At 41.9% G+C, this 14,641-nt stretch overlaps 1 protein-coding gene across 3 annotated transcripts in view; it reads right to left on the bottom strand.

The window, feature by feature from the left end:
- The window catches only part of DPH5 (diphthamide biosynthesis 5), a 40,671-nt gene that overhangs the window by 8,540 nt on the left and 17,490 nt on the right, over positions 1-14,641 (bottom strand). For 2 of the 3 annotated variants that reach the window (XM_074961243.1, XM_074961242.1), the window contains exon 4: positions 11,840-11,957. In XM_074961243.1, the coding sequence (XP_074817344.1) occupies positions 11,840-11,957 (118 nt within the window). The remainder of the gene's footprint in view (positions 1-11,839; positions 11,958-14,641) is intronic. The other variant, XM_074961241.1, reaches the window with a different exon arrangement.

Genomic DNA, 14,641 nt, shown 5'->3' with positions numbered 1-14,641 from the left:
AAGGTAGAAACACATCTTCAAGACCCTGTCTTAGCCAGCTTGTAGTCAGTGCAGGTCTAGGGTGGGACAACAAAGGTGGATTTGCAGCTCCCTAATATAGGGCCTGGCCATGTCCCTCTCCACCATGGCTACACACTCCAACTGCTCCCCTTATTTTAAATCCTACACCAAAGCAAAGGAAGGAGTGCATTCCCCCTTGTCTGCTAAAAGCAGATGAGAGAAGAACATCTCTTAACTCCCCAACTATTTCTTCTCTGCCTCCTCTTACCAGGCTCCTAGCTACAGGTGGCACACAAGACACAGTAAAATAGAGAGAGAGAGAGTGTGTGTGTGTGTGTGTGTGTACACGTGTATGTACGAAGAGCTCTTTTCAAGCCTGGGACAGGAGGAGGAATTCCCACCTGCTTTTTGCAGAGAAGGAGGAGCTGCACTCTGTCCTACTACCCTTTCTTTAAATCTTACACAGAAGACATTATGGTGGTTCTATGCCATCTGGGGATTTCCCTCTGGCCATTTAAGCCATGAGCACAGCTCCTTTGCACTGCCAGAGCACCACGAAGTGGCCAGAGGGCACCAAAGAATCAGGTCTGCTATTTCAGCTTGGATTTTTGTGATGCTTCAAAGCAGAAACAAGTTAGTTTTCTATGGAACTGGTGCCCAAGGGTTAACTCATTCATTCTGATAGGAGGACAGTATGTTCAATGATTCTTGGCATATTACACAAAGTATTTCCTCATTTAAATATTACACTTCAGTAACTCAAAGACATGAACCCATATTTCACATTTCATAACCATGAGGTCCTGCTGGTAAACTTAAAAAAAAGTCACACCGAAGGATAAGGTCTTCATGTAATTTTTAACTTTTTAAGGCCCATGTTGTAGAAATCCAACAAAAAAAAAAACCCAAGTATTTTTCAGTTAGCTGGACCCTTTTCATTTGGTACCAAACCATGGCCAGAGGCTATTGAAACACCGGTTGAAAGGTTTAACCCTTTCCCCACTCCCCACCCCCACCTTTTAATTAAAGCTTATGCTCTGGACACAGACTAGCCTTTAATATTAAAGCTTAATTAGTGATCCACTTGCCTTAAAGTGTGAACTATAAATACTTTGGTAAATGAATAAATGTTCAGTTTCATTTTATAGTTATAAAAAACACCGGCGGAAAACGGGCAAACAAAGTTAACAGGACAAGTGATTACACAATTGTATATTATCACTACTGGGTATATTCTACTTCCACATTAGAAATACCTTGCCACCAGGCCTCATATGGAAGATGAGTCTGGGAGATGAGCAGCATCCAAAGATCTTGGCTATCAGATCAATTATCTCTAATAATTTGCAGTCTTCCCAATATGACTGGGATCACTGAAGGGCCATTTCAGACAAACTAGCAGCAACCTCTAGTCATTGGTGCAGCAACCCATGGTCAGCCATGGGCCTAGCATGAATGGACTTGCTTACGGGCTGACATCTGAAACCATCAGGAGATCATTCACTACCCAAGTAGGAGTGGTCTCCTCTCCTAAAGAAGGCCTGACCTGTGGTGCCACTGGTGGCCAAGTACACATGGAGCAGAAAAGCTTTTCTTTGCAGCACAGATCAAAGAAAAGGGTGGTTAGAGATTGGGTGATAACTGGGTGATGATATCTGCAATGCAGACAACCATCCCTCTACACACTGAACGGAAACAACCAACTCACTTCATGTTACCATATGATGGCAGTACTAAGGCTAATCACTCCTTTAACCACTACCCCACTCTCCACAATGACTGCTGACCTGAACTAGGTGTGAACTAGAGACCAAGGGGGTAAAGCTTCCCACTTCCCACTACCAATTAACCCAATTCTGTTATTTCTCACAGCACTGCTTCTCAGCGAATTGTGGCAGAGACCTCTCTTTCACTAAGATGTCATTAAATGAGTACCTTATTTTGTAAGCAGTTGTCAAAACTGTACTAACTCATTAGACTTCTCTTTTATACACTATCAGTAATAGGTCTTTCATTTAAATTGAAGGTCCAAAAGATGTATATGTATCTTGGAAAAAAGCAAAGGAAAAAGTCTGTAGAATACTGTTAATGAATGTAAAATACTTTAGCATACTTTCAAGAAGTACTGATTCAATAAGGAGGCAATTCTTCCAGCATCAAACATTTAACACCTGTTTTTGCACCACTGGCCAGCACGGAAATTGCTTTCAGAGCAACGCGAGGCACCACTGTATTATTGGGGGCACAACCATCCATGTCATTTATACACCTGTACGAGTTAGATTTTGAGAGAAGTTTCCTTATTTTTACTGCATGTGCCTTTCTGGTGGTCCCCAAACATTTAATATTCCTTCTTAGAAATGAAGGAGAAGCGGGATAAATAGGAGAAAATTACTTTTGGCTTTCGCAATTCACTGGTATACTATCATTTTCGAAATGCTGTGGGATCGAAGAATTAATGGAGTTTACTGTTGTGTTAAATTAAGGACCTCAATAAATTACAGCTGTTGTGCATGCAAACGTTTGTATATGCACAGGCACAAATTTCCCACCCACATCATACATCAGCACATACTTGGACACTACTCCTGTGGCAGAACAAGCCTACATAAGTTTGAAGAAACATGATCATTTGTAAGCAAAACTTGCATATTTAATAAAACTAGTATTTTAACTCTCTTTCCTACACCCATGCAAAGATATGGTACTTTCTTGGTTCAAGAGGCTGATACATGAGGCTGCTGTACTATGTTATGCTATTATTTCTGCCTCTTGAAATCCAGCATAAAGCAAATGACTCACAAGAAAAGCCTTAATGCAGAGGGAGCAATAGATATTATTAAACAAACAACACTAATATCTTAAAAGGATCCTGCTCTGTGATATTCCATTTCAACCAGAAAGAAATCAAACTGAGTCTTTCCATTGACCTCACTGGACTTTTGGATCAGGACCTAGAAATCAAAATGTAAAACTTGATGTTGTTGGCACATAGCTGTAAAACCATTGCAGTTTTCATATTCAATGTGTATTTTGTACAGAACAAAACAAGTGAGGATCAGACACTCTGTTCTGAGTTTTTTTAAGCAGAAACTTATAATAGCCTGAATGACATCTTCAACGAACTAATCAGACATAAAATGGCTAACACAACAATAGCCCCTTAAAGAAGGAAACAAATTAATTTCTGAGCAATCTTGATAGTGTTGTGTCCTTCACTAAACACAGCCTGGCATTTGCGGAGGAGGGGTGTCTTGTATGTGAGAGCTCAAACATCTCAAGTATCACACACTTGCACTGAACATCAGATTTATCGGATTCCGTCCTATGGTCCCGCACACAGCTGGAATTTCAACAGAGGAAGGCACTGCATTTGGACTTAGTGGATGGATGGGCAGGCCTTTCAAATCAGCAGCAGTAGAGACAAACCAATCTTCCTCTTCTCTAACGTTCAAAATCTTCATGGGAAGCTTACAAAAGCGGCATCTTCAAAAAAGTGAGAAACTTCATGTGCTTGTAGATGTTTGAAACAATCTTTTCTATGATTATCTGTTACAGTACAACTACTAAAAGCCAGGAAGAGCAGCCAGGTCTCCTGACTCCCAATCCAGTGCCTGATCCGCTAGACCTGAACGCCACCCACGAAATGCATCATAAAGCAGTGCAAACAAGGTGGTCAGTTTCCCCCATTCTTCATGCTTTGCTTTGTTTTGTCCCAGCGTAAACTGCAAATATATTTAGTGCTTTCTATTTTATTTAGATACTTAAAATGAAAGAAAAGCAAACCACTTTTTGTACCAAAGACTAGGGAGCCTGCAGTTATTTTGTACCAGTATTTTTAAACAGTGCAGTTCAGCCGTCGGGCTAAATATAAACAAGGTGGAATGAAACATATTAGAGAGAATGGGCTATATTCTAATCTCAGTTATAGAAGTGTAAACCCACTGAAGACTTCAACCTTCAGTGGAATTACTCATTATGCACACTGGTTTAAATTAGATCAGAATCTACCCTACTGTGGTCCAGACCATAAGAAACCCTTCTTAGTGTTGTGGCCAAATAGCTAATGAACACAAAACATGAAAAAGAAGGAGCAGAGGCTAAGTAGGGAAAAGTAAACGAAAAAAAAAACATTTTTCTTTCCCCCTCAAACACAGTAGTGTACTAAAACAAACAGCAGAGAAGATGCAATTTAATATTCAAGGCCACTATTGTACCCGCTGCAAGGAAACGAAGAAAGAAATATTTCAACATGCAAAGGTTTATTTTTGCAGCATCTTTTCCCAGAATTATTGCTGCATCAACTGTAACCATGACACTGCATTCTGTCAATTATGTACACTGTCTCCTTTCTTAAAATGTCAAAACAGCTTTAGAAGCTGTTCAGAAAATGGGTTACTCATCAGGAACATTTCAGGAGGTGAATACAAAAGCATTCTTGTTGTTAAGTATTTTAGACCCAAACTGCAGCTCTTACGCATGTGCAGACTCCCAGTAGACTGTAAAGGGAATTGAACAATATGCAACCAAGGGCTACCTTTGATCATCTTTGCTGTGTTGAGAATCATGGGTTATATGACGTGACATTCTTACAGGGTAAGAATAAACTGCAACTAATACCATTATGGAGTCTATTCCTGGGAGATGTACGTGAAGCTCAACTCACACTTAAGTCAAAAGGGCTACTCTTGGCCCCAATGATGTAAGTGGAAACAGGTCAATGGGCATTAAGGGCCACTCAGCATCTTGCATCATAGGATCTTAGTGCTTACTTGCTGGTAAACACTGCTGCAGAAAGTGATTCCCTTTCCTTCATCTTTGGTATCAGGACTTTGGCTGTGATACTACACAATGTTCATCCTTAAAAAAGGAATTTTTTGCCCTTGATACCCATTTCCCCAGGTATTTCTCATACCAAAGGAGGCATACTGTGCTAATATCTAATAACTAGGGGCAAGGTTGGGCAGTTCAAGGGTAACCACTGTAGCTACAGTCCTGTCAGCAGAGGTATTAAAAAAACTAAATCTGAAGTTGCTTATGACTTTTGGCCATTTAAAATGAGCCTTAGGCTTAGGCTTATCATTCACACTGTCTTGCCCAGTTTTATAAAATTGTAAGCATGGAAAATTAAAACTTTTACTTAAAATGCTGTTTCTGCATCACACACAACTGGGCTAGAATTCCTGGGAGCTGTCAGTCACAGAGAATGGAGATGTGGGGAGATGGCTGACAAGTTGCAGAAAGAGCACTGAACGGGATTGTTTCTGCATCCTATGGTTGATGCTATGCAGCAGCCATGGCTTTCAACCTAGTAACTTTAGGCAAAAGAACAAAGGGAAGTCTCTCTCTCTCTAGGCTGAGATGCCTTCCCTGTTGGTGCTCAGGAAATGGCTTCCACGTGAGTAAGATGGGACTCAACATTAAGAGCTTCCTTCCATCGAGAGCATTTGAAGGATACAGGACATAATCCAAAAGGGTAAAGTCACCTTAGAGGCTCTGGAACCCTTCTTAGGCTCTCCATATATAGAAACATTAGCTCAAAATCTCTCCTCCCCCACCTGCCCTGTATTAACCTGAAACACAGTTGCCAAATTCACCCTGGTAGGTGGATGTTTCTGGGTCAGATTCAGTGGTGACAAATGGTGCTGTAAATTACACAGCACATGGAAGCAATAAAGTAGGATCGCTTGCACTGAACTAGCATTTAGAGGGTGTGCAAAACAAGTGCTAACTTATACAATAAAGACTCAGGGCATTTAGCAGGAAAACGAACTGGAGACAGTAAGATATATTTGGTTACTATTTTACATGAATGAAAAATGTTTGTATTATATTTCTCCCATTTGAGGGAAGACAGATGACCGTGTGGTTAAGGCACAGAACAGAGTCAGGAAATAAGAGTTCTATTTCCCACAGGCTTCCTGTGCGACTTTGGGCAAATCTCATAACTATTGTGTGCCTCAGTTTCCCATTTGTAAATAATACTTCCTCTACAGGACATGAATGTTGTGAGGTTTATTCATTCCTCGCAAAGTGCTTAGATACTATAGAAGTGAACACCACAGTTCTGTATTTGTATTTTTCAGTTACAAAATACCAGTGATTGGTTAAAATGTAAACCTACTTCATACTGTAGTTACATTTGTAAATTTTAATTAGGTAGCTAGTAATTGAAAATTATCAGTGTAATGAGTTACTGAGGGATCAAAGGAGACAGACGTTTATTCAGATCTACATGAGGCTGTTCTGAAGGCTGAATGGATTTACCTTGCAAAAGAGCCAGGACATGAGGCATTTTTCCTTGTTACCTTTTAAAAAAATGCTTATGTACTTGACAATGCTGTTTTCCCAGAGCTGAGCGGCTCTTCTTACTCTAGCTGTCAGTCATGTTAGTCTGTACACTCCCACCAAAAAGAGAGAGATGAATAGCACTAATTGGAAGGATGAAGGCTGAGGGCTTAAGCAGCTCTACTGAAGCTCCTAAACTAGGGAAGAGAGGTTATGCAAAAGGACCAGATTGAGCCATGACTTACAGAAAGGCCTTTGGTAGCATAGCAAGGGCATGCAAGGAAAACTACAGTAACATACTGCAGACAGCCTAGGTCTGGACTACTTCCCAGGTACTGGCTCTTTAGAGCTGTTTCTTGAGGCACACCAGGGCATTCATTTAGTTTTGGTCCTATGAACAGGGAAAGAATCTCCCTTTCAAATGTATGGGGATTATAAATTTAGGGTGGTGCACGAAGTGTGCACACAAGGCCAATTTTCAGCTAATTAATGGGAACAGTAATTGGATGTGGTTGCCAAACGCAATACTGATAAAGCTAGAGCAATTCGCTTATGGTTATTTTTCCTCCATCTATTCCAAGCCTCTCACCCTTAGTTGGTTCCTTCCCTTCTTCTTCTGTTCTCTCTCCCCCTACTCTCTGGCTTTCGTTAGTCAACCTCTCCCCTACTGTCCCCCCTCTTTGTAGGTCCCAGTTTTTATATCTGTCCCCACAACTTGTCCCCTGCCTCACAGTTCAGTGCTACAGCAGCTTTTTATTACGGCATTCAGGGGAGGGGAAAATTACAAGCCATTTTTGCCCCCGCAGTTGGCCTAAGAGTGAAAAACTGAAGCCTGTAGGAGGCAGCAAAGGACTCCTCCCTTCCTTCTACCTACAGGCTACATGGACTAGAGCAGTAGTTCTCAACCAGGGGCCGCAAGCAGGTTTCAGGTGGTCCACCAAGCAGGGCCAGTGTTAGACTCACTGGGGCTCAGGGCAGAAAGCTGAAATCCCACTGTATGGGGATGAAGCCCAGATCCCTGCCACCCGGGGCTGAAGCCGAAGCCTGAGCAACTTAGCTGCATGGGGCCCCGGGCAACTGCCCTGCTTGCTACCCCCTAATGCTGGCCCTGGCTTTTATGTGCAGAAAACCAGTTGCTGAGGCACAGATGGGCTGTGGAGTTTTTATAGCATGTTGGGGGGGGCCTCAGAAAGAAAAAGGCTGAGAACCCGTGGTGTAGACTCACGGGAAGAAACGGGGCTGAGGCCATGCCTCTTTCCCCAAGTAGGTGAGCAGGGGAAGAGCTGAAGTCACAGGTTCCCAATACCACCAGGAGTACAGCTTAGCTGCTCAGGCAAAAGGCTGCAGTGCTCCAGCAGATACCAACAGAAGTGCTATGTGAGGGCTTTAGACTGCACTCCTGTGGGGCTACACCCCCTCCCCAGTCTCCCTGGCAGGATCATTCCACATGCACAGACACAGAACTGCAGGGCCTTTAGAATGGTGCTTAGTGCCAGTAACTGTGATACTACATTAACAAATACCACCGAGACCATCCAAATTACAGTCAGAGTCCAGAGGGCAATGGAGAAATGAGCCCAGTGGTACCAGGTTTAAGTGACAATTCACATCCAAGGCACTTTCCCACCTGTCTTGTTTGTCTCATTTTGGAAAAATAAAAAGGAACATTCTCCAAACCTTGAACAGAAGCCTGATACTACAACCAGTATGGCAGAGAACAAACAGGGTGGAGAGATGGGCACAGGAGGGATCTAGAGGCTTTGGCACAACGTGACTAGTGCTTACAGCTGTCTTTCCATCTGCCTAACTGACCCAGCTCCCAGAAAAGCTCCAGCCAACTGTATCAAAAACTGCAGCAAAAGAGCTTCTCAGAAGCTCAGCATTAAAGGGTTTTTTTATTTTTTTTTAAAAAGGGGGAGATCTTGCCCCTTTAATGTGATATGAACCAGTGCAATAGCTTCTTTAACATTTTTATCACATGCAGTCTCTAATCTGTTACCACAGTGATTCTCCATACCAGCAGCGCAGATCTGGACTGCACGGAAAAGATGTTTTCAGAGTGGATGCATGTTTTTCCTTCCAAAATATTTTACTTTTAATGAGCTTTTGCAAAATAGCAAAAACTACATTTCTGCTCCTTCAGTCCCAGAAACAGTAAGTCCAACCCTAGCTCATGCTGTGATCTGTAGTTTGTAGCTTATGGCAGCATCTTTATAGAAATCAGTACACAAAAAGTGATGTATAGTAGCAGAATGCTTTCTCCACTGACTTACTCTGTGCAGTAAGAATATGCAATTAACTGCATGTTATGCTTCACAGAAAGAACTGAACATTGGTCTGATCATATAAGAGACGCATTCTTTTGTGAGCAGCTTGAGCAGTAACTGCATTTCATCCAGACAGAGTCTAATCAGCAGCTACAGCTCATTGTTCTGAAAACCATAAGTTCAATCTATAAAGGTGTTTCCTGTTTTTCACTAGTAGAGTAAGACGTTTTGTATCGAGATCAGAATAAAAGGGAAAAAAACAAACCTGTTCTGTGGTCATGTATGTATAAGAGGAATCCCTGCCATACTAAAAAGTAACAAAATGCTTCAAAAAAGCAACTGCTCCTAAAACAAATGAAATTAATTCATGACAGGAGACAATTATGAAAATAAAGAAGTGGAGGGTTTTAAGGGATGATGGAAGTAACAGCCACAACTTTTAATAAATGAGAGGTGCCTTGTCTGCTTTGATCTCCCTTCATTATTTGTTTGCTCCCTCAAAGAACACTGAAGATTTAAACATTCAGCTGGTTACGATCCTGTAATATAACATGATCATGATTTCCCAGGGTGCTTTTTACAAGAATGGGAATATGTTGATTTACAAGAGAGAAGCACCTCCCAGGTTAGGAAGGAAAAAGACTATTGCCAGGGTGAATAACTCCATGTTTCTGTCATGGTAGGTTCCCCCAGCATTGGATAAAGAAAGTAAAGACAACTCTAGAGACATGCATATGTGGTCTACAGCATGGATTGTTTTAAGGGCAGTCCTGATTAGAAATTGCCTCTCTGTAGCACCATTAGATGCTCTCCCTGTACAACCGCTACAAGGTAGGACAAACTTTCAGAAACACTATAGATCTTTAATATAGATACCTGCACTGTCAGATGTCTATATTTTCCTTTTATTCTGTCAGAGTTTGGATTGGAGGGTGAGACGTTCAGTTTCTCTCCTCATGGCACAGAAAGCAAGACCATCCCATGCTAACGAACAGTAGGAATCCATTGCCAGCTCTTGACTATAGAAGCAGGCTGTGCACCACAATAAAGCAGATAGGGTAAGGAGCCAACCCCTGTGCTACCCTACCCATAAAAGTGCAGCCATGTGACACCTGCCACCGTCTACTGCCTATGTAGATTGTAACACCGAAAGTCTACTTCCTCCCTAAAAGATACTATGATCTCTCCTTTCAGCAACAGACAGGTGTTGTGAGAAAGTACTCATGGGGAGAATTATCACATTGCGAAGGTCACAGGTTGCGTTCCCTGTTGGCAGCCGTACACTACAATTAACATTCACATTTTAAGAATGGTGCTGTTGAACTAGCAGTTAAGTATGAGAGCACACGGGGCTCAGACATTTCTACCACTGTGAGTATGTGTACAACGGAGCTGGACGTATAATTTCCAAGTCAGGTAGGCATACCCATGCTTTGATTGAGTCAGTGCACTAAAAACAGCAGTGTAGCCATGGCTGCGGTGGCACAGGGACGGGTTAGCCACCTTCAGGACATACCTCGGGTTTCAGGTGGGATTGCATTGGGGTTGGCAAGCCTGTCCCACTCCCTGTGCAGCCACAGCTACACTGCTATTTTTCAGCACACTAGCTCAATCAAAGCAATCATGGGTACGTCTCCCCGACTTGGAAATTACTCCTCCAGGGCCAGCGTAGATTCACCCTGTGGCATGGAAGTCTGCTCAGAGCTGAAACCTACGCCATATCTACAACCGGTACAGATATGCTTTTGCCGGCAACTACTCAAGTAAGGCTGCTAGTATTTCTGGTATAACTTTGGAGGTATCAGTTATTTCTGTTAAAAACAGGCAGCTCTTCCTTCCTTAGGCTAGAAAGGACTTCTTCCTTCTGAGATGGAATTGCCCTGGACATGCATCTCATCGCTTATTTACACCCTGATCCTCCAATTGGCTCCTCACAAGCAGACCCCTATGTTCACATACAGCCTCACTTACTCTTCACAGGGGCCTACACATGTGCAGGCCTTCAATGACAAGTTCCTTGGGGACAGAGTAGGGGAAGGGCTGAGCACGCTGCCAATGCTCATCATTAACAAGAGTAACGGAGGGGAAAGTTGCAGATAGCTAATATATGTATGATTAGTGATGATACATGTTAGTCTAGCATTTTTCCTGTATGAAAGGCAGAGCGTTTTCTGGACATCTATGAAAGGAAGCTGCCTAGTATTAGCTTGCTGGACACCAATTAGATCATCACTGCCTTAACTTTGTGAGAAGCAGAAAAACCAGACCTATAGTAGTTACATGGCTTGAAAGCTGTTTATATGGGACACTAAATTATCCCACAATTGAGTCAGGGAGTTCCTGTGAGTTTTCCAGCCAACCAGCAACCATTTTCCCTATATTCATAAAATAAAAATATTCCAGCTTTTGCCTTGAGGAGTAGAATTATTTTCTTTTCTTCCCTTGAAACTATGTAGCTGCCAGCAGTTGATTCTCTGATTGGGGAAACTGGGACGGGGACAGGAGCAAGGAGAGGAACATAAGGAAGATTTTACAAAACAGGCAGAGCAGACTATGACAGAAATTTAAAAATATTAAAGAAAATAGGTCTCTACTTTTCTGAGCTTCCAAGGCCCAAAATAACCAATCTTTGGGACATGCAATAGGCTAATATCTTTTTTAAAAAAAAATTCAAGGTATGTGGCTCTCATCCTTGCATTCCTCTGATAAAACAAAAAATCAAAGATCCCTTAGCTGTTGGCAGACATGCAGGAAGATTAAAGAGGTGAGGATCAACTCAGGAGGGAAGGGATGTGTCTGATGCTAAATTTTTGACATCACTTTACATCTGGGTTTGGGATAACACACAGAATCATGTATGTACCTATTTTATTTCCATTGATGGTATATTTCTCAAGGAGATAACTTTCTCTCACCAGATGATCACCAGTAGGAACAGTAAGCTAACAGGGCAAAACAATCATCATACACACACAATGCTTTACATATGAAATATACAGAAAATACTGCCTAGTTTTTTCGTGGGGGAGAGAAACCAGAATTGTCACCCATTTACTCACACATACATCAATACAAATAGGCATTTTGCCTCCCAAATGTTAAGTTACATAATGATAAATGCATGGAACACTCTGAAAAGGAAATGTTAACATATTCTGAGAACTGGCCGGAATTTCTACAGCTGTCTTCCTTAAAAGTTTAGATTGCTTCATGCAGCCCTTCCATAATGTCAGAGCGGTAGAGATTGCTGATTCGAACATTAACAATTGTAGAACAGTACGTACAAGAGTTACCTGTAAACCGCAGCAGCCCACTGCATTCATTATGGAAGCATTATGAATAACCCTGTATGAAATCCCAAGCTTTACTGCACGCAAAACAAGATCACTGTGTGTTGTGGCCCTGTGGTAAGGAAGGAATGGGTTAGATTGACAAAATACACTGACTGAGCATAACCATCAACATAGTTTGTTTTGAAAGTAAAATTAAAATGCTTCATGAGTAAAGCTATGCAGCATGCCAAGAGTGGTAGTAAGAGTGGTAGTAAGGACTTTACTCTGACTTTATCATAACAATAAGTAGCAAAAAAAGGGCTAAAAAGCACAGGGACCCACATGAATTTCACAGCTCTCAGTTGCTTTTCCGAAGTTAAAACTGCAACAGTAGCATATTTATTACTTTTTAAAGTAACTTTTGGTAGCAACTTAAAGAGGACAGTTCCATTTGTCCTTTGTCTTTTGCAGGTGGCTGCTGGATGCCTGTTGAATAGCAAATGTCAGCTAAGCTTAGCACAGAGAACTTGGGCATAACTCCAGTATTCCTATAATTACTATGCAACCAGGCCATCTCACAATTGCACTGAAAGCCTGTGAAAACATGTTCGAAAGACAGAACTACACAGTATACAGAACATTTTAAAGATTTATACATATTGTATACACATGTATAAAGTAGCTATATATTAACCTTGGAAAAACCAAGCCTGGCTTTTAGAACTATTGTCTTTTATATATTTAAGTACTGAAATCCACAAGACTCGGGGAAAATGCATTGGGATATATAAACAACATGCAAATTCGTTCCAAAAGTAAATAGGAGCAATCCCCTTTGAAACTTACCACAAGCTGAATTTGGCTCAACATACCCATCAGTCAACATGCACCCTGCATCTTCACACTTGGACAAAACTCTCAGTCAGGTTAATGGGAGCTTTGCCCAGAGGAAGAATTGCAGGCTTGAGTTCCAAATATGATCAGCATCAGAAGCACAAATAGATCCAAGTTAGTCTTATTTTTAAATTGCAACAATTTAAAATAAATTAATTTTTATTTCAAGATGTTAAAGTAGTACTGTACTCTCCACATTACATGTGAAATGTGGCAATGCATTTAAATAAGAAAGCTGTCAAATCTGAACAACTGCTTTAGCTGTCTCCTTTTCTCCTAAGATACCTCAGTCAATGCTGCCCATTCCATAAAGTGAAACAGGGAAAGTACTAGTATCTGGCTGAGCTGACTAATTACATAGGAGGGTTGTTTTAGCCCCAACATCCTCTGTCGTTCAAGCTGAATTCTCATGGAGTTCCCTCAATCCCTGGCCTGACCATTTCCCAACCTCAGTGCATTTCTGTTATGCAACTACTTGGCCAGCTCAAGTGCATAGATACGGACACAGAAATGTGGCAGCAGTTGGTGGGGGTGGGATGAAGTGTCAGTTTTTTAAAAATATGATAAAGGCTCATTCATCTACAGCAGATTAACTAGTGGAGTCTGAATTATGGGAAGTCAGGAAGTATTGCTAGAGATAGACTGCAACACCTAGGAGAACAGCAGTAAGGTAATCTAGACTTAGAATAGCTCCCTCATTAACTGCAAACCTCTCTCCTAAACCCCACCCCCCCCCTCCATGAGCAAAGGAGACTCAAGCACATCTGCCGAGGGAGAGCAGAGGGCTGGCTCTTCAGCCTCATCCCCATCTCTCCAGATCCATGGCATAAGGGCTCTGGAGACTTTGTGGATCTGCTAATAGTTGAATCAGGGGAACAGCTGGCTTTATTTACTGAAATCTGCTCCAATCAGCATCTGCTCCCACTTGGCCCCTCTGCAAGGGTTGCAGCACAGCTGCAGGCAGTGTGCTCACATATGGAGACTCAGCCAATTGCAGCAGAGGGCCTGAGGGAGTCAGCCCTCTGTGCCCTTGTCTACGCTACCACTTTCCACACCACTGCGAAGATGCTACTGGTGCTAGACCAGGCAGTAGCAATTATGGAAGCACTTGCATAAACTGGATGCAGGTGGACATTTATTTCAGTCACCACATTGTTTGACATGGTGCTAAAAGTTGCCTGGTTTACATTAACACATTCTACCAATACTGCAGACACTACTGCAAATGGACGGGAAAAGAACTGAAAAATTCCAGGGTAGCTGCACCTTGTGTTGTGCCTTTGTATCAGCAGGATGGGACATCCCTTACCTGTGGGGCTGAAAGGCCACCCACCTCCTTTCTGCACTAGCTAAACCTCTCTTTCTTGAGGAGATTACTTGAAAACTCTGAGGTCAACTTTTGGAGTGTCCTGGCTCCTATGTCACCCTCACACAGGGTTTTCCACAGGATAGGACAATCCTGCCCTTTGTTACTAGGAGCAACCAGTCAATCACCTGAGAGACTCCAGGGAGCAGGCGTGCTTGGAGTAATTAGGAAAAAAAAAAAAAAAAAGACATCTGAAACGGGGTGCATTAAACTTCAGAACACTGTTCTTCAGTAAGTTGCCTTCAACCCTCCTGAGAGTCCAAACACTGATTGACTGAAATACACACTAAGGACTCTTTTAGCCTGCTTATAAATGGTTAATGTCTGTCATGGGCTTTATGAATTTTATATCTACTGCTAAAAATTAATCCATACTTCCCTCAGATTAAGCATCAAAAATGACATATTAATAGACTGAAAGAATTAGCGTGAGAGCCTTAGTTTCACTTCTTGTTTGCTACATTTCCCCCACCTCCAACTGATTTGGCCAAGTTTAGATGACCACCCTAGAGGGAAAGTTTCTATAAGGAACACAAACAAATTTTTGAACTCAG

This window comes from Natator depressus, chromosome 8, assembly GCF_965152275.1.
Source record: "Natator depressus isolate rNatDep1 chromosome 8, rNatDep2.hap1, whole genome shotgun sequence".
NCBI lineage: Eukaryota > Metazoa > Chordata > Testudines > Cheloniidae > Natator > Natator depressus.
Note: the sequence above shows the minus strand (reverse complement) of the source record. Positions and strands in the feature narration are given on the sequence as shown.